This window comes from Gopherus flavomarginatus, chromosome 1 (genome assembly GCF_025201925.1).
Source record: "Gopherus flavomarginatus isolate rGopFla2 chromosome 1, rGopFla2.mat.asm, whole genome shotgun sequence".
NCBI classification, from domain to species: Eukaryota; Metazoa; Chordata; order Testudines; family Testudinidae; genus Gopherus; species Gopherus flavomarginatus.
The window spans coordinates 71,358,322-71,376,733 of NC_066617.1; the positions used below are offsets into that span (position 1 = coordinate 71,358,322).

Here is an 18,412-nt window from a genome sequence, read left to right on the forward strand (position 1 = left end):
ACTTCAGTCCACAAAACGAACACTGCCCTTCTGAGAGGATGGAGATTGTCCGTTTCATATTTCTTATCACTGAAGTAATACTCCAACCATTTTTCATCATTATACTTTTCAACCATTTCAGAAATTGAAAGTTAATCTTACCTGGTGAGTTAGTTTCACTGTCTGTATCCATGGCAACTTCATCATAGTTGTCATATTGATAAATCCCTCCTCCGCTCTCAGTAGATTGCTTATCTAAAGACCGTCTCAAGTCTGTATCTGAAGACTAAGCATACAAAAAAAGTGCTTTAATTTAGCATGTCTTACAGCATTTGCATTTTTTAAAAGTTGTTTTAACATTGCCACCATCTGTCCCCTCACTCATTTTTTCAATTAAGTTCTACCCAGCAAAGAAAGGAGGCGGCAAAAATGGGGGTCAACTGTGGCTTAAGAAGTCAAACTACAAATTTCTTCTCTATGTAGAGAAGAGATTGAGGTTAGCTAGAGGTTTGGAATGCTGTTTTCTCTGAATATAACAGCAGTTTCTACAAGAGATTACACAAGCAAACACATCCAATTATCAAACCCAAAATAAACTTATAACAGACAATCAAGCTCCTGACAATTAGCCAGCGTTAAAAGTTTGGGCAAGCCTGAATAAAGCATTTCTGAAAGAAATGGTGTTATAATTAATTCCTATTTCAGAACTCTATTGCTCCTGCCAATACATCACAGTAATTACTAAAGTTTCTGCTGAAAAGCAAATCTCTTTTTTCAAAATAGCCAAGTAATGACTAAGAAAACTTAATACATAGTTATTATGGAAGAGCACTCAGCAACTTTAGTGTAAAAGGTTGAACAAAGCTTTCAACCTTCTAAAAAAATCCACGTGCATACTGAATTTGTCTTGAAAATTGCTAAGCCACAGAGCCAGAGAGTTAGTTGTGTAAATTCTGGGTCATTCAGCCAAAGGGTTCCAGAGACAGAACTCTCACAAAAAAAAGAACTGTGACAGGCACATGAGAGAAAGTGATTTGCATATGCACGAGACTGGTACACCTGATGCCTCATTTGACCAACTATGCAGAGGAGCTCAGCCTACATCAATCACTTGCTTGCTTACAGGAACTATCTTGAACCTGAGCACACTCCCCCCTTTTTCTCCCCACAAAAACTGAGTTCAAGTGCTGCTTTTGGTAGACTTCAGAGATAAATTTCAGACTACTTTCTGCTTGTGCCCAAGGGCTTGTTTTTGGATGTTCTGCTTCAAGTGCTAGCAGCATTAAGGAGGAACAGAAGTGACTGGTCTGGTCATAGGTCTGCTCAAACAGAGCTCTTGTGTTTAAAAGCCCACTTTTCAAAGTACCCTAAAATCCACGTACATAAAGGAGGTTGTCATGAACAGTGGTATACCACAACATGGGGTACTTTGTGGCACCAATTTGGAATCATTTGCTCAAGAGGTTCCTCAGATATAGCCCTACGAATGGCATGAAGGAGCAAGAAGGAAAGCAAAGCAAGTAGCTGAGCAGCAGTGCGATGTATTTAGGAAGTCCATCCATGGCTCCCATCAGAGGTGCCCCTCAGTCATGCCCCCTCTTTACCATCATTTCCTCAAACAAGGGAAATTCAGTGCCAAAACCTTTATTAACTAAAGTTGTCTAGCACTGCCTTGTCTCACAGAACATGGAAGGAAGAGCTAAACTTGAATTTCTGAAAACAAGGAAATGCAGAGTTAAGGTCGTTTCCCATCCCCCTCCCTCCAAATCTTATCTCTGCCCCCATGAGCAATATGTTAACCTGTCCCAGCTAAAGATCATATAACTATACCCTTCCTGAGCACATAGAGGACAGCATGGGAGAAATGAACAAGGACAGCATAGGGGGAACTCCCAAGCCTTATCTTGACTAGGATAAAGGCTGAGGATAGAATGGGCTTAGCCAAACACTAACTATCTAAGCCTGACTTACTATTCTTGACCACTTTGCCTATTCCAGGCAAGCCCCCAAAGACTTGACAGATGTTGATAGCTGTTTATCCCTGTCTTAAGGATTCCCTGTGGGACATCACCTTTGGTTACTCCAAAATGAGCCACCTAGTGCAGCCTGTTGGCATGCCTCAGTGCTAGAACTCCCAGAGCAACAGTGTAGGACAGAAGGCACAGAGCATGCATGATGTGTGAATGCCAATGGAGATAGGAGTGCTGGTGAGCACTAAGAATATGCAAAAGTGTGTTAAAATGGGATGAAATACTACTATGCCTCTATATTCTTGAGAGACTTAGTGGACTGTCGGACAACAGTAGCTATTCTAGCAGCCCTCAAACTCTAAAGTTCTTTCCAGAACTCGTTCAAACATTGTTACATTATAAAACCGGGACTGGCCATTGCGACTAATGGGACCTTCTATATAACAAGCCCAAAACACAGGGATCCCTCATTCCTCTAGTTGCAGCTGCACCTCTTCTAATAGAGAGAAAACTGGCAGCTTGCTGCAACTATTACTTGGGGCAGTGCAGCTACACCTAAATGAAAGGAATGAGGCTAAAGAATTGGTTTGGGGACACGGCCATACAAATTCTGTTAGTGACAGGGTCAAGTTTGATTTGGTGCCAGTGCCTATTGCCAGCTCCAGGAGGACAGAATTAAGGTTGGGTGCAAAAAATAACTATTTCCTGATTTTCAAATTTAAGTTCAGTGATACTCCACATTCTAGAAAAGCAAAACTAAGCAATCCTAACTCTAAATTAATGGCACTTTATGCCAGTGAATAGACTTTGTTTCTTGATAGGCAGTATATATTGTTGGTTCTCTTCTGCAGTATAACATGATTTGTCTTAACATCAGCACTTTTGGAGAGTGCTACTCCACTGAACTTAATTTCCAGAATCACTGCAAAACCTAGTAAAAAGCAGTAATCTGGCTTTACACCTCCTAGAACAGGACTGACTACTAATTGGTTTATACTTCTTTACAGAGAGTGTTTAACATCTTTCATGCATTTTATGCTCACAGCACTCTCATGAGAACAATTACGGATTACTAATTTTCAAGTGGATAAATCTATGTAGAGAGATTAAGACATGACCAAAAACAATCAGATCTGGGATTAAAACACAAACTTCTGGCTCCAAATTCTATGTTGTAACCACTGAACTATTCTGTTTCTCCGAGAGTTTGAAAAAGAAAGTATGCATCAATCAAAAATCTCAAATATAACACCTGAATACAAATCACTACCTTGCTTCTTGATCTCCTCTTTCCCCCAACAAGCTTCATGAACCGGTTGTACTGCTCTTCTTGATTTGAAAGGTCCCGGATTTTTCGGATTTCCTCTTCTCTTTTTCTTCTCTCCTCCTCCTCCTCCTGTTTCCTCTGCTCCTCTTCTTTTTGACGTCTTTCTTGTTCCTTTTGCTGCTGCATTTTTTTCCATGCCTTTGTTTGCTGTTTCCTCAAAGCTTGCTTAGCTTTAAATAAAAATATATACAGGTAAATTGCACCTCATTTCTTTAAAAACCTCCATACATATCCAACACAAGTCCCCAAAGGTTACATTTTGCAGAAACCCTAAAAGTTTTGAGAATGAAAGGTATTAGTGAATGCAACGTGGTGGTGAAGATTTGGTATTAGTATGAGCCTTACATAGCAGATTACATTTTAGATTTCAGATGGATGACTACTGCTAATCATTTTAATGATGATAAGCATATTACCTGTAGTGCTGGTTTTTTTGGTTGAATGTGGTTTTGTACTGGCTTTGACTTTTTGCTGAACAGTTTTAGTCTTTGTTAGTTTTTCCTTGCTTTCCTTCATCACCTGCTGTTCTTTCTGCTGCCATTTCTTACTGGCAGACTGAAGTGCAAGAAGTCTAAGCTGCAATTCAGACATCTCTTCCTCCTCATCCAGTAGCTTCTTTGAGGATGGGAGGGAGAAAAAGAGGGGAGAGCACAATTGAAAAGTCATTCAACTTGTCATTAGTTAAGTTCACAAAAGTCATTTTTCACACAAAAAGACTTGAATGCGCAATTAGATTTCTACAGAGGCAAGCTTAAAATCCCACTCCAGATTTCATCATGGTCTTTGAGGATTTATGCTACCTATTCCTAAAGTGTGGCTTGACTTTACAACAGAGAAAAAAAGAACCAGAAGATCATGCCACAAAATATAAGATGATTTCAGCCAGAACACTCTTACCTTTTCAGACGTAGCATCTGAAGTGCTAAGCTTTCGTACTAATGTTTGTTCTTTGTCTTCTACTCCTTTAAAACAAAATAGCCCATTTATAAACATGACAAACCTTCAGTTCACTTAACAGAACTACACTAAAACAATGTGCAGAACTGAACCCCCGATAGTTTATTAATATCATTGAGGTGTTAATACATTAGAATAGTATATTGAAAATAAAATTGCTGCAGATGTGTACTTTGATCTTGCTTTAAGAAGTAACATCCTGACAGTACAGACTGGCTCTTCACTCTTTTAATAGTTTTCCATCTAAGGTATTTTTCCCCTATGTTTTTCTTTCTGCTTCTATGGAACAGTCTTCCCTCTGTTTATCCCATAAAGAGGATGAAAGCGGTGTTTGCCAAAAGACAGGCTATGTCTACACTACCGCAGTAAGTCGACCTATGCTATGCAACTCCAGCTACGTGAATAATGTAGCTAGAGTCGACGTACCTTAGGTCAAGTTACCGCAGGTTCTACACTGTGGGGGTCAATGGGAGAAAGTCTCCCATCATCTTACCTGACTCTTCTCATCGATTGTAGAATACAGGGGTCAACTGGAGAGGATCTGCAGTCGATTTGGCAAGTCTTTACTAGACCTGCTAAATTGACTGCCTGTGGATCAATCTCAGAGCGTCAATCCCTGCAGTAGCGTAGACCTGCCCACCAGCTCAGTACAGCACTGAGCACTTTCAGCTCCACTGGAATTTAAGAAGCTCAGTACATCCCAGTAGCTGCTCAGAACCTTGCAGGATTAAGTTGAAAACTCAAAGCTGGTGCACCTTCTCCACCTCCAACGAAACTAGTTTTAGGGTTATCACTGGCCTGCTATGTAGTAAAACTCACCAGCTGAACTCTACCCTGCAGATATGCTTGACTGCCCACCAGTCACACTGCAATCAAATGGGAGGGGAAAAAAAACAACAGTGGATGGATCATTCTCCAAGATCAGTGGGTCTCAAACTTTTTTACTGGCAACCACTTTCACATCACAAGCCTCTGAGTGTGACCCTCCCCTCCAAATAAATATATTTAAAAGTGTGTTTAATTTAACACCATTATAAATGCTGGTGGCAAGTGGGGTTTGGGGTGGAGGTTGACAGTTCACGACCCCTCTCCCCATAATGACCTTGCAAACCCTGAGGGGTCCCGAGCCCCAGTTTGAGAACCCCTGTCCAAGATGCTTTCTCTCCATATAAAAAACCCTCTTAGAGTGTGTCCCAGCCCACATGCCAAACTAAGAAAAGAGAAACTGACCACCCACTTTTCTCCCTGCTCCCAAAGTTCTAGCAGAAGACTCTTCCTAAATATTAAGAAAAGTAGATACAAGGCAAATGCAATCTCAAAACATAAAACAGAAATTTTAAAAGATACAAATGGTATATAGCTCACCCTGGAGATCTCCCTGCTTGCCATGTGCTTCAAAAGAAAAAAAAAAACAAAACAAAAAACCCACACATATGAGAACAAGGGGAAATGGGATGACGCCAGCAATGCTTTACCTTCATTTTCTTCTTAAATATTTCAAAAGCTGGTTACACAAGCCAGACCAACAGATCATAAAAAGTGTTAAATAAAAGCACATGGAAGACATTGTAAAAGCATCTGAAACCACTTTAAAGATTTAAAAAAAATCAACTGAACAAGCTTCTCTTGTGGGGGGTGAGAGCACAGAAGGATTGCAGTACTGATTCTTGGGTTAAAACTTTACACTGAGTGAAGTCTGGTATTCAAAGAAAGCTAACAGCATAGCTGAGTTATAAAGTTTTACATTAAAAAGCTAATGAGCCTTGAAGCATAAAGGCAACAGTAGACACCACTAAAATAAAGCTGATGCAAATTGAGAAGTTTATTGGATTTATTAATAGCACTTCCATCCTTTTCACTTCCAAACTACTGTCTAGTTAGCCACAGAACATGTACAAGTATTTTTCCTAATACCACATGCCTCGACACTGAACTTTAGAGTCTCTCTCCATGCCCCTTCAATCCATGGATTCAAGGTGAGAAAAGGTGCAACTACTGCTAGTTGTGGTGATAGGAGTTTCTACAACGTGGAACACATGCTCCCTAAGGCTATGTCTACACTACCACGGTAAGTCAACCTACGCTACGCCACTCCAGCTATGTGAATAACATAGCTGGAGACGATGTACCTTAGGTCGAGTTACCGCAGGGTCTACACTGCGGCGGGGTCGACGGGAGAAAATCTCCCCTCAACTTACCTTACTCTTCTTGTCGGGGGTAGAATACAGGGGTCAACCGGACAGAGATCTGCAGTCGATTTGGCAAATCTTTACTAGACCCACTAGATCGACTGCTGGTGGATTGATCTCAGAGCATTGATCCCCGCTGTAGTGTAGACCTTTTCCCCAGAGATGGACCAAGATTAACGCATATCACACAGCCAACAGTCATATGGTAAAAATATATGGTGAACAGAACAGGGCTACAAACAGCACCTTGGGGTATTCCACAGAGAGGAAGATATAGAGCCTCCACCTGAGTAAAAGGAGGACAGTTAAAATTAGCATTAAAACTTTGTTTTAGAATTAAGGCCTGATTTACACAAGGAAATTAGGTCGGTATAACTACATTATTCAGAGTATGAAAAATCTACAATGCAGTTAAACTAACCCAACCCTCTCATGTTGATAGAGAATTCTCCAGTCAACCTAGTTACTAGCTCTTGGTGATACAGATTACCTACACTGACAGAAGCCCTCCCATCGGCATAGGTATTGTCTACACCGAAGGCTGCAGCTGTGCTCCAGTGGTGTTTTAAGTGCAGACAAGCTCTAAAATAGCTCTTCAGCTATAATGCACCCATAAGGGCCTTGGATTAGCATTTGATATAAATATCCTGTGATACAGGACGTTTTCTTATAATTCCCTATGCACTGCATGCAGCCCTGAATAGTATACACTCATTTATCTTCGAAATAACTACCTCACTTGAGATCAATTTACAGTTGTTGAAATCACTTGCTCTTGCTATCAGATCCCAGGATAAAACTAAGATTAGTGACAGGGCTCTTAGCTGAATGCTTTGCTTTTACAATGTGTTCCTTTGAGTGTCCACTAGAATCCAAGTTCTGGTAAGTCTCAGGGCGTGGTGCAAAGCCCATTTATTCTGTTTTGTTTCTGGTTAATTACTATGCATTGTGATTATTAATTTGGATTGTGTATTATCATTTGACCTTCAAAGGCATACTGGAGATACTTGTGGTACTGGTCATGCAAGTATAATTTAACAGTGGCTTATGTAAACTGTCTGCTTTTAATTTTTTTTATGTAATGGGGTTAGCTTCTACCATGTTAGGTACTAGACACGGATTAAAAATAAAATTGTGCATCCAAGAATTACAGCATTCATTTTACCACTAGCACGTCCAATAGCAAAAAAAGGCTGAGAGGGGATATGACTGTTCTCCATAAATACACCAGAGGGGTAAACATGAGGTAGGAAGAAGAGCTATTTAAGCTCAAGGACAAGTTGGCACAAGAACAAATGAGTATAAACTCTCCAGGAATAAATTTAAGCTGGAAGTTAGAACACTTCTAACCATCAGAAGAGAGAGATTCTGGAACAACCTTACAATAGGAATAGTGGGGACAAGCAACCTACTTAGTTTTAAGCTGGAGCTTGGTACGTTTATGAACTAATGATGTATGGAGTTGTCTGTTACCACAAAAGCAGGGCTGGAAGGGATCTCCTATGTCCTGCAATACAGAGTTAATTCATCTTGTGTTTAAGTTCTTATTTTTACGAATTTGGGGGCTGGGGTTGGTGTTTGTTTTTAAATAGCTTCTTTTTATTCCCCAGACTCACAGGTGTGTCAGTTTTATTCCTTTCTCTACATATTCACTCGTCCTATATTATACTGGTTCTTGCTCTATCACGAAGATACGACTGCTCCTCTAAGCCTGGTATTAAAGTCACATCCACGCCTTTATCATTTTACCTTGATTACTATAATAATCTTTTGGGCTTCAGAACCTTTCACCTTCCCCTGTCCAGATTATCTAAAGTACTACAGGTAATACCATTTTCCTTAACCACTTATTCTCTCATTCCCTTCCTTTACTGGCTTCTTATCTCCTGTTGTTATCATGCTCAAGCTAATCATCTTAACCCTAAATGCCTTTGTCTTACAAAGCATCAGAGCATGAGAAATGTATCTTCTCAGATTCATGCTTTCTTCTGTGCTGTGTCTACAGTTTAGAACATCCTCCCGCTTCTGTTCATCATGCTTCTATCTGGCCCTCTTTCAAACCCACTTCTTATACAAATCTTCCCTACCTCTTTCCCCTAATGATTTCCCCACTTCTTTTCCTTACCTGAACTCTTACTGTGTGTTTTGTTTTATATTACAACTTAAGCTCTTCTGAGCAGGAACAAGTAACATTTATTACACTACAAGAAACATTTAAGAGATGAAAACTCTCACCCTAGAATATACATGATTGTCACTAAATTTCAATCCTCCCCTTTCAGCTTTAAGAGATTTCAGAGTAGCAGCCATGTTAGTCTGTATCCACAAACAGAACAGGAGTACTTGTGACACTTTAGAGACTAACAAAATTTATTTGAGTTTAAGCTTGTGTGTGCTACAGCCCACTTCATCGGATGCACAGACTGGAACATATTGAATGCATAGATATCTTCTTGCTGTATGTTCCAGTCTATGCATCCGATGAAGTGGGCTGTAGCCTACAAAAGCTTATGCTCAAATAAATTTGTTAGCTTTAACAGAGACACTTTTGCCACTGCACATTCTAGTCTCACAAGAAGGAAGCCAGTAAGGAAAAGAGAGGGAAAATATAGGAGATGATTAAATGAAAGCCCAAGATTCCAATTATGAGCATGATGCCTCAGGCTGTCAATTCAGCATTAAAAAAAAAAAACCCCTCAAGAAAACGAACTACATTTCAAAAGCAGTAAATTGGCTCCTAGCGCTAGTTATTCCACCTATTCTTTTACACTGTTAACAGCAATGCTCCCAGTGAAATTTAAGGCTGCCACAGCTCTCGTTTTCAAGTGGGTTTTTTGTTTTTTTAAATAAAGATATCACGTTATAACAGTAATCAATTTTGGGCGTGTCAAAATTAAATTACCATTTTTCAGTTAAAAAGACCAGCACTAAATAGCATAATTTAATCACTCAGAGCCTTTTATTTAGGATGCCACAGTCAGGAGCCACCAAATATGACATCCATGTTTGGCCTTCAGGTGATATTACCATAGTAATAAAACTATATTTTTTTAAAAAGGGTTTCTTTAGGCTATTAAAACTGAAATTATTTGGATTTTAATAACAATTTATTGTAATATGTGCTATTTGTTTCCTTTCTATAGTTAGTTAATGTGGATAGGGGAAAAGGGCTGATTAGACAACTAGTGATTCATCAATTTCACTTTCTGAGTCTCAAGCACCAACATAGTGTTGAAAACCTAAATATAAAAAGAAGGGAAATATTCTAATGTTGTTCTCCTGCCCTACTCTCTCTACAAACAAGTTATTTACATTCAAGTTAGAAAATGTTGTGAAAATAGTTATAATTTATTTTATATTTTGGATCAATCTTTTAATTAAATACTGAAGATGTTATACTTCAAGACAAGTTCCAAAATTAAAATAAGTTACTTGATGTAAAACCACTTTCCTTTTAACAATATCAAGTTTCAAAGAGGCACAACTTTCCCAAATATCTAGCAGAATCACAAAGATGCTTGCTGTAACAGGTTAATGCAGACAGGAATGTTCGATAGTTACCTTGACTGGATTCTGAGAGTTCAGATTTTTGTGACAGCTGTTTTGTTCCATCTTTAGTTTTTTTCAATCTGTTCCTCTCAGCTGGTGTAGACAGTTTTTGCCTGAGAGGTTTCAGTTCAAATGCCTGAAAGGCTATAACCTGATTTTTCTCCTCAGGAGACACTTCTTTTATAGCTTCTTTTGTAATACTGACATTTTCTACAGCTATTTGGTCCTCAGCGTTTGCTGTTTTAGCATCATCTTGGTGCACAGTTTCTTCTCTGTTATTCAGAGCCAGTTTTTCATCTTTATTAATACATTCAAGCTCAAGCTGAATCTGCTTGTATTTCAGAAGAAGATCCTCAAAGCTTTCTTCCACACAGTTTTCATTTTTAGATGAGTAGTTCTGTTTTCTAGATGGGGATCTTCCAAAAGTTTTGGCTGAATTATTTATTAAGAAAACTAAACTGAATCCATTTCTGCCCTTAATATGAAGATACAATCAATGATGATTAAGCAACAATATATAACAAATTAAAATGTATTCTCCCACTAGAGTAATTTTGTATTGTAACTTCATATTGAACTCTCCTCCCCATTTTCAGAAACAGAACTTAATTTGTCAAACACATAACAATATGCATATTTTATACATTAGTCTTAAGAACGGAATATAAAGTTTACATACTGATCACACTTACGCACTGTCAAGTAGCATCTTCCTGCTCAATTTCATTAATTCACATTTCTTTTATAGGATACTTTACAACTGTTCTCAAATGTAGAAAAATCCCACCTTTTGAGTTTCATTTTTTAAGACTTCTGTTTACTCTTACAGCTCAAGGAATTGCTCAGCAAGTCTTCTTCCTCTCCACGGACAACTTCCAACTCACTGGAACTGCAATGGTGGAGGCTGATAGGGAGGAGCTCACCTGGTGGTTAGACTTGCTCAAAGCAATTAGTGAGCTTCAGACTTCTCTGACAGAAGTATGACTCAGCCACTGACTCTCTCTATGTGGTCTTGAATAAGTTACTTAACTTCCTTCTGACACAGTTTAACCATCCATAAAATGCTGAGACCAAGCCACAGCACAGTTAAAATCTGTAGCAACCATGTCCCAACATCTGAGCTAAAGCTACGGATAATTACCACCACCAACTAAGAAAAGTACCCAAGGAGCCAAGGACTACAGGACCTATCATTAGAACAGTCAGGAATACACTAGAGTGCTTTGGAGCCACTGCTCAGGACCAAACCTTTTGGTTCACAAGGGGTTGTGCATGCATTCCCAATGGACACCGCTTTTCTTTAGGGTTCTGGCTTGGCAACAGGGGCCTGACCCACAGCCCAGAGCAGATAACGGAAAGACTCCTGCTTTCATGGATCAGGCCTTGAGTCCACATACACAATTCCACAAGGAGAATGCAGAATTATCTTATCTTATTAAAGACTGTATTTCCTGCCATAGTGACACATGGAAGATTTTTACAGCAATGATTATTAACATTAAGATTGTATATACTAAAAGTGCCTATTATGTTTTCAAGAAGTCATGTAAATATATTTATTAAGAAATCAAAGTACTTGCCTTCTTTGAAAAGCCATTTGAAATCCGATATAGAGAACCAGATTATATTATTACGGCTACTAATAATCTAAATAGCCTTCTAATACACTCTGTTACACCAACGTGTATTACACGCGATTAGTGCATTTACAGACTGCTGAAGGCACTCAAGATATTCCTTGTGCTTTATTGTTTACGTGAAACCAGGACCCAGAGATTACATCTCTTTGGACAGGTTATAGCCAAACTAAGTGCCTATCATTGTTTCTTATCCAAATAAACACGAGTTCTTCTAAATTTAAACCAACCTGTTTGGCATAGTTAAGTGTGAACCAAAAACAGCAGAAGACCCTCTGGCATTTTGAGTTTACTAAAACGTCTATATTAGAACTTCTTTTACCCTAGTCTAAACTTTAGAATGCTAACATAGCTATTTAATAACTCTTCTGCTGGACTCCACATTAATTAGACTAAACACTTCAATTCTCCAAAAGTTATATTTATACAACAAAAAAAACTATTTTAACTTGATAATAAGTTATCCTTGCGCCTTGTGCAACGGGTGAACATTATGATAATTTAAGATACTTTTCCACTAAGGCTGATGTGTACTAACAACAGAGCTAAAATTAAAGCACAATGAAATTTCTGTAATCTGTGAATTTAAACATGCTGTGTATTCAGATACAGAACCATAATTATCTGCACAGCATTTCAAAGCAAAGCCACCCTCATGACCACGGGGGCACGAGTGACCTGAACATATCAGTATGTTCATCTCTGAGAGATGTTTGAATATCTTTGAAAAACATCCTCCAAAAACTGCTTAGATTATTCTAGCAAAACATTTACTATTGCCATAACATGTCGAGCCTCAGCATAATGATCAACAAGGATGAACAACGTACAAAACAAAACCAAAAAACCAAGATAGTATATACAAAAGTGCCTATTATGATTTGTAGAAGCCCTGTAAATATATATTAATAAGAAATCAAAACTACTTCAGAATTCTGTAATGGATAATCCCAAACCAACATAAGTGGGATATCTGCAAAGTGATAAACATTGCAAAGGTAAAAAGTAAAAATGCCCCTTACACTGGTAATTGGGGGGGCATTAGCAGACAATCCTAATTTTTTTTTTTTTAAGTCTGCTTAATATACTATTCTGTATCTATTGCTCTTCTCTCCTGTGGGATGGCCTAAAGATGAGTAACACTAAGAGGATTAGAGAGCATGTTATTTTTGTTTTGTTTTTTTGAAGAATAGGTAAAAAATGGTAGGGGAAATGCCCTAATGTGTCTCAAGAGTGGAAGTGGTGAAACAATTTAAAACATTTACACAAATATCATCTAGGACTAGGTTAAGGACGGGCAACACAGATACAAATATGTGGAGATTAAAAAAAAACCAAACAGGCTACAGCTGTTATCCTTCAAAACATTCTGCAAAACCTTCATTCAGAGCAGAAGAGCCAGGCAGGTTAAAGAAACCCTCAACTCAGAAACTAAAGACTGATGAAAAACAAACAACAGAAAGAGTTTGAAACTTATCTCCCCACTTAACCTACAGATTTGAAATTTCAGCCAGAAAAAAAAAAATGTACAAAATATTAGATCAATCATACTGGGTAGGACCAATGGTCCATCTAGTCCAATATCCTGTCTTCTGTCAGTGACCAGAACCAGATGCTTCAGAAGGAATCAACAAAACAGGGCAATCTTGACTGATATACTCCATCATCCACTCCCAGCTTTTAGCAGTTGGAGATTTAGGGACACCGAGAACATGGGATTCTGACCCTGACCACCCTGGCTAATACCCACTAATGGGCCTATCCTCCATGAACTTATCTGAGTTTTTAACCCAGTTATACTTTTGGCCTTCATATCATCACATGGCAGTGAGTTCCACAGGTTGACAGTGTGCTAAGTTAAGTACTCTATTTGTTTTAGACCTGCTGCCTGTTCATTTCATTGGGTAACCCCCAAGTCCGTGTCTTATGTGAAGGGGTAAATAACACTTCTCTAGACCATTCATGATTTTTTAGCTGTTATCACATTCCCCCTTAAGTAGTCTCTTTTCTAAAATGAATAGTCCCAGTCTTTTTAATCTCTCGTTTGGTAGTTGTTCCATACTCCTAATCATTTTTGTTGCCCTTCTCTGAATCAGTTCCAATTTAACATATCTTTGGTGAGACGGGGTGACAGAACTGCACACAGTATTTGAGGTGTGGGTGTAGCATGGATTTATAAAGTGGCATTATATTTTCTATCCCTTTCCTAGCAGTTCCTAATATTGTTAGCTTTAATTACTGCTGTAAATTGAGTGGATGTTTTCAGAGAACTATCCACAGTGACTCCAACATCTCTTTGAGTGGTAACAGTTAATTTAGACCCCATCATTTTGTATGTACAGTTGGGATTATTTTTTTCAATGTGCCTAATTTGCACTTATCAACACTGAATTTTATTTGACATTTTGTTGCCCAGTAACCCACTTTAGTAAGATCCCTCTGTTGCTCTGCTTTGGACTTAAACATCTTGAGTAATTTTGTATCATATACAAACTCTGCCACCCTACTGTTTATCTTCTTTTCCAGATCATTTACGAATATGTTCAAAAGCACTGTTTCCAGCACAGATTTTTGGGGTACCCCACTGTTCACCTCTCTCCATGGTGAAGACTGGCCATTTATTCCTACCCTTTGTTTCTTTTCTTTTAACTAATTACTGATCCATGAGAGGACCTTCCTCTTATCCCAAGACTGCTTATTGTGCTTAAGAGCTTCTGGTGTGGGACCTTGCCAAAGGCTTTCTGAAAGTCCAAATACACTGTATCCACATTTGCTGATATCCTCTAAGAATTCTAATAGATCTGGGGAGGCATGATTTCTCTTTACAAAAGCTGTGCTGACTCTTCCCCCAACATATTGTGTTTGTCTATGTGCCCGACAATTCTGTTCTTTACTATAGCTAGGCTTACCAGCCTGTAATTATCAAGATCACCTCTGAAGCCTTCCTTTTAAAATCAGGATTACATTAGCTACTCTCCTGTCATCTGTGTGTATAGAGGCTGATTTACATGATAGTTTACATTCCAGTTAGTACTTGTGCAATTTCAAATTTGAGTTTTTTCAGCACTCTTGGGTGAATACCATTTGAGTTCTGGTGACTATTTATTCTTTATCAGTTTGTTCCAAAACCTCCTCTACTGATGCCTAAATCCGAGACAATTCCTCAGATTTGTCATCTAAAAAGAATGGCTCAGGTGTGGGGATCTTCCCCACATTCTCTACAGCCAAGACTGATGGAAAGACTTCATTCAGCTTCTCCACAAAGATTTGTCTTTGAGTGCTCCTCTAGCACCAGATTGGCCAGCAGTCCCAGTAACGGGTTGGCATGCTTCCTGCTTCAGGTACTTAAATAAAAGTTGCTGTTAGAATTATAAGAGCAACTAGCTAACGACACAAAAACTTTCTTGGCCTAACCTTATTATACCTTTGCACTTGACAAGAGTTCATGCTCCTTTCTATTTTCCTCACTAGGATCTGACTTCCACCTTTTAAAGAATGCCTTTTTGACTCTAATCACCTCTTTTACTCTGCTGTTTAGCTATGGGGGCTTTTTTTTGGGGGGTGGGGGTAGATTCTCTTACTTTTCTTTATTGGAGGTATATATTTAGTATGAGCCTCTATTACAGTGTTTTTTAAATAAATAGTCTCCATTTAGTCTACAGGTATTTCACCCTTGAGACTATTCATTTTAAATTTCTGTTTAGCTAGCTTCCTCCTTTTTGTGTAGTTTCCCTTTTGAAGTTAAACGCTACTATGGTGGGTTTCTTTAGCATTTTTACCCTTAAAAGGATGTTAAATTTAATTACATTAATATAATATATGGAGATATACCTATCTCATAGAACTGGAAGGGACCCTGAAAGGTCATTGAGTCAAGTTCAGCCCCCTGCCTTCACTAGCAGGACTAAGTACTGATTTTGCCACAGATCTCTAAGTGGCCCCTTCAAGGACTAAACTCACAACCCTGGGTTTAGCAGGCCAATGCTCAAAACACTGGAGCTATCCCTCCCCTCTACATTATGGTCATGATTACTGAGTGGTCTGGTTATATTCACCTCTTGAACCAGATCCTGTGCTCCCCTTAGGACTAAACCAAGAATTGGTTAAAGATATAAGGAATTGATAAAGAATACTGTGACTGAACATCAGTTACAACATTTACATACCGAACTAAAAGTTAAAGCCAAAGAAAAATGGGAGTACTGAAGACAAAATTGAAGTACTTATCTGTAACAGGAATTTAGACTCCCACATGTATTCCCCTCTAAAGGTTAGCTGTAACTCAGATGGGGATTTCTTCCACACTCAACAATTAATCTCCATACTCTACATAAGAGTTCACAATCCAGACTACTGACATCACTGAGGCTCCTGAGACATTAAGAAATATTTCCTGGTGCTGTTCAAAAAGGAGGGGCTGCTGGAATCACGTATGCAAAGTCCTGGTTCCGTAAGTGGGGGATACCACTTCTCCCTGTCAGAGATCACACATATTAAAGACTTCTCAAAGGGCTACTTGCCACTGGAAATTCCAAAGAGGGCTAAAGAGCCCACATATGTATATCTACCCTGAACCTTGCAGCAAACCTCCCAGACAGGTAGACTCACACTAGCATACTAAAAATAGCTGTGTGGACATTGTGGCATGGGCAGAGGCTCAGGCCTGGGTCTGAGCTCAGGTGGCTGGCCCAAGCCTATTCCAGGGCTGCAACATCCACATAACTATTTTTTGCATCTCTCCACTTGCAGTGTACACAATCATATCATTCTCTTAGCAGGGAAGTGAAGGGTGCTGCTGAAGGCATGTGTCCAGAAGTCCTCACTCCACTAATGCCAACAGTAGTACAGGTAGCTGCACTATTTTAGAGTGTTGTAATATCAACTGTGGCAGGTGACAAAAGTTGGGGTAAGCGCAAAAAATGATTAAGCATTTCATTTTGAAATCCTATTTCTAGTTTAGAGCCTATAAATGATATTTCAAAAATCTCAGTTCATTAAGCAGCAGTGACATTAGCTCCTCCTGTGTAATGTTTACCAGTAAATTCTGTCTAAAATCCAGTAAAGCAGGGCTAGAATCTTCTCAATTGTTATTTCTTTCAAAAAAGAAAATATCATTAGTTTCTTCATCATAAAGAGTGTAAAAGTTTCTGAAAGCACACCAGTTCAATGCACCCATTCCTGACTCTCCACCGATACGTGGTTTTCCCACTGTAGACCAGGACAAAGACCTAACTAAATTAAGGTGAGAGAACCTTCCTCACTTGTTTTATCATTTCACCTGCCATAGGAAGAACCATTAAGGCTTTGTCCAGACTGTCTGACCAACACTATTTAACATCTGATCACGCAACTATATCCAACAGTCACAGCTTGTATGGCTTTGTATTCTAGAGCGAACAGGACTCTGCTTCAAATGGCCATATCAGACAAAACTGGGCTTGATATATGCGCTATGCATACATTTCCCAATGAAAGTAGAATCAAAGCAAAGCACAGCAACAACCAAGATGAGAAGAAGTCACAAGTCTGCACTACAGTTGACAATGCTGAAAGTAGACTGGGAGACGTACTGAACTCATCACTGCCCAAGAGGCAAAATTAGCAACTTTAGAATTTTACTGCTCAGATAATTAGTCTAAGTATTTAGGTTAAGGCTCCCTTCCCTGGGGCTTTGCAGGTCTCCTATCAGGCTGGGGAGGACAAGAACGCATGGAACCTAGCCCATTGAGTTTTGCATCAGCTTTCAGGCTTTGCGTCTAACACAGCCCATCAGGATCAGTGACCCAGCTTCACACCAACCCTTCTTCATGCACCCTGGGGAATGCGACCCTGAGACGCAGCCCCTGGATATGGATGGGAGCGTGCTCAGGGTCTTATGCCGTTCGAAGCCTTGTAGATAAGGCCTGAGTGATGAGCCATTCCCCTTCCCCACAGCCGGGTCCCAGCCACACATCGCTGTCGGGAAACAAGGGGGACAGCCAGGCCCGTCTCGAGCAGTGGGAAGAGGCCCCTTCCCCCCCTTGCTGTCCCGCACAAGGATACACTTCCGAGGGGAGGGCTCCCTCCAGCCCTGGCTGCAGCTGAATCCGGGGCCTCCCCCGCCCCCCGGCGGCCTTCCGGGGGGGTTGCTTCCGCGATCTCCCCCACCCCGGCTCCTGCCCCCGCGGCCCCCGCCGCGGTAAGGCCTGCCTCGGAAGCGGAACCGATCCAGGGCGTTGTGGCTGCGCTCCCAGAACGAGAGCCTGGGGCCAGAGTCGGAGTGGGAGTGGGAGCCCGGAGGCATCCGTGACGAAGGCTGCGGCGGCGGCGGGTGAGAGCGGAACGACTCCTTAGGCCGGTAGCCACCGTGGCCGTGCAGGTGGCCGAGCTCCGAGGGCGGTTGGTGCCGCGAGCGGGGGAAGCGGCGCGAGGAGGAGAGCGAGGCACCGCCGCGGAGGCCGGGAGGCGGCCTGCGCCTCGAGTAGGGCCTGGTGCTGATGAGGCCGCTGGCGGGCTCGGAGCCGTTATTGTCATCGTCGCTGATCTCGCCGTCCTCCAGCTCCCCCTCCTCCTTCGGGGACAGACCGCTAGGCTCCAGCGGCGCCGCCTCGGCAGGGGCTGTGGCCGCCGCCATGGGCGCTCCGGAGAAGCAAGGAGCGGCTCGTAGCGGTCCAGGCGCTTTCGATTCCACAGTAACCCAGCCCCAAAACTTCCCCACCACGTCTGTCTTCAGGATCCCCCCACCTTCTGTAGTCTCGCGAGAACTAATACCCCCCCTGGAGGGGAGGGAAGCCATGGTAGGTTGCGTCATAGAGAGGGGCCGCG

General features: G+C 40.6%; 1 protein-coding gene across 2 annotated transcripts in view; it reads right to left on the reverse strand.

The window, feature by feature from the left end:
- ZFC3H1 (zinc finger C3H1-type containing) overlaps positions 1–18,398 on the reverse strand; it is a 60,813-nt gene extending 42,415 nt beyond the window's left edge. The window contains exons 1-6 of one of the 2 annotated variants that reach the window (XM_050934109.1): positions 17,651–18,398; positions 9,984–10,403; positions 4,174–4,238; positions 3,693–3,888; positions 3,220–3,446; positions 142–265 (exon numbers count right to left, since the gene is read on the reverse strand). In XM_050934109.1, the coding sequence (XP_050790066.1) occupies positions 142–265; positions 3,220–3,446; positions 3,693–3,888; positions 4,174–4,238; positions 9,984–10,403; positions 17,651–18,398 (1,780 nt within the window). Of the gene's footprint in view, positions 1–141; positions 266–3,219; positions 3,447–3,692; positions 3,892–4,173; positions 4,239–9,983; positions 10,404–17,650 lie in introns of both variants that reach the window. The other variant, XM_050934104.1, reaches the window with a different exon arrangement.
- Positions 18,399–18,412: the final 14 nt, after the last annotated feature.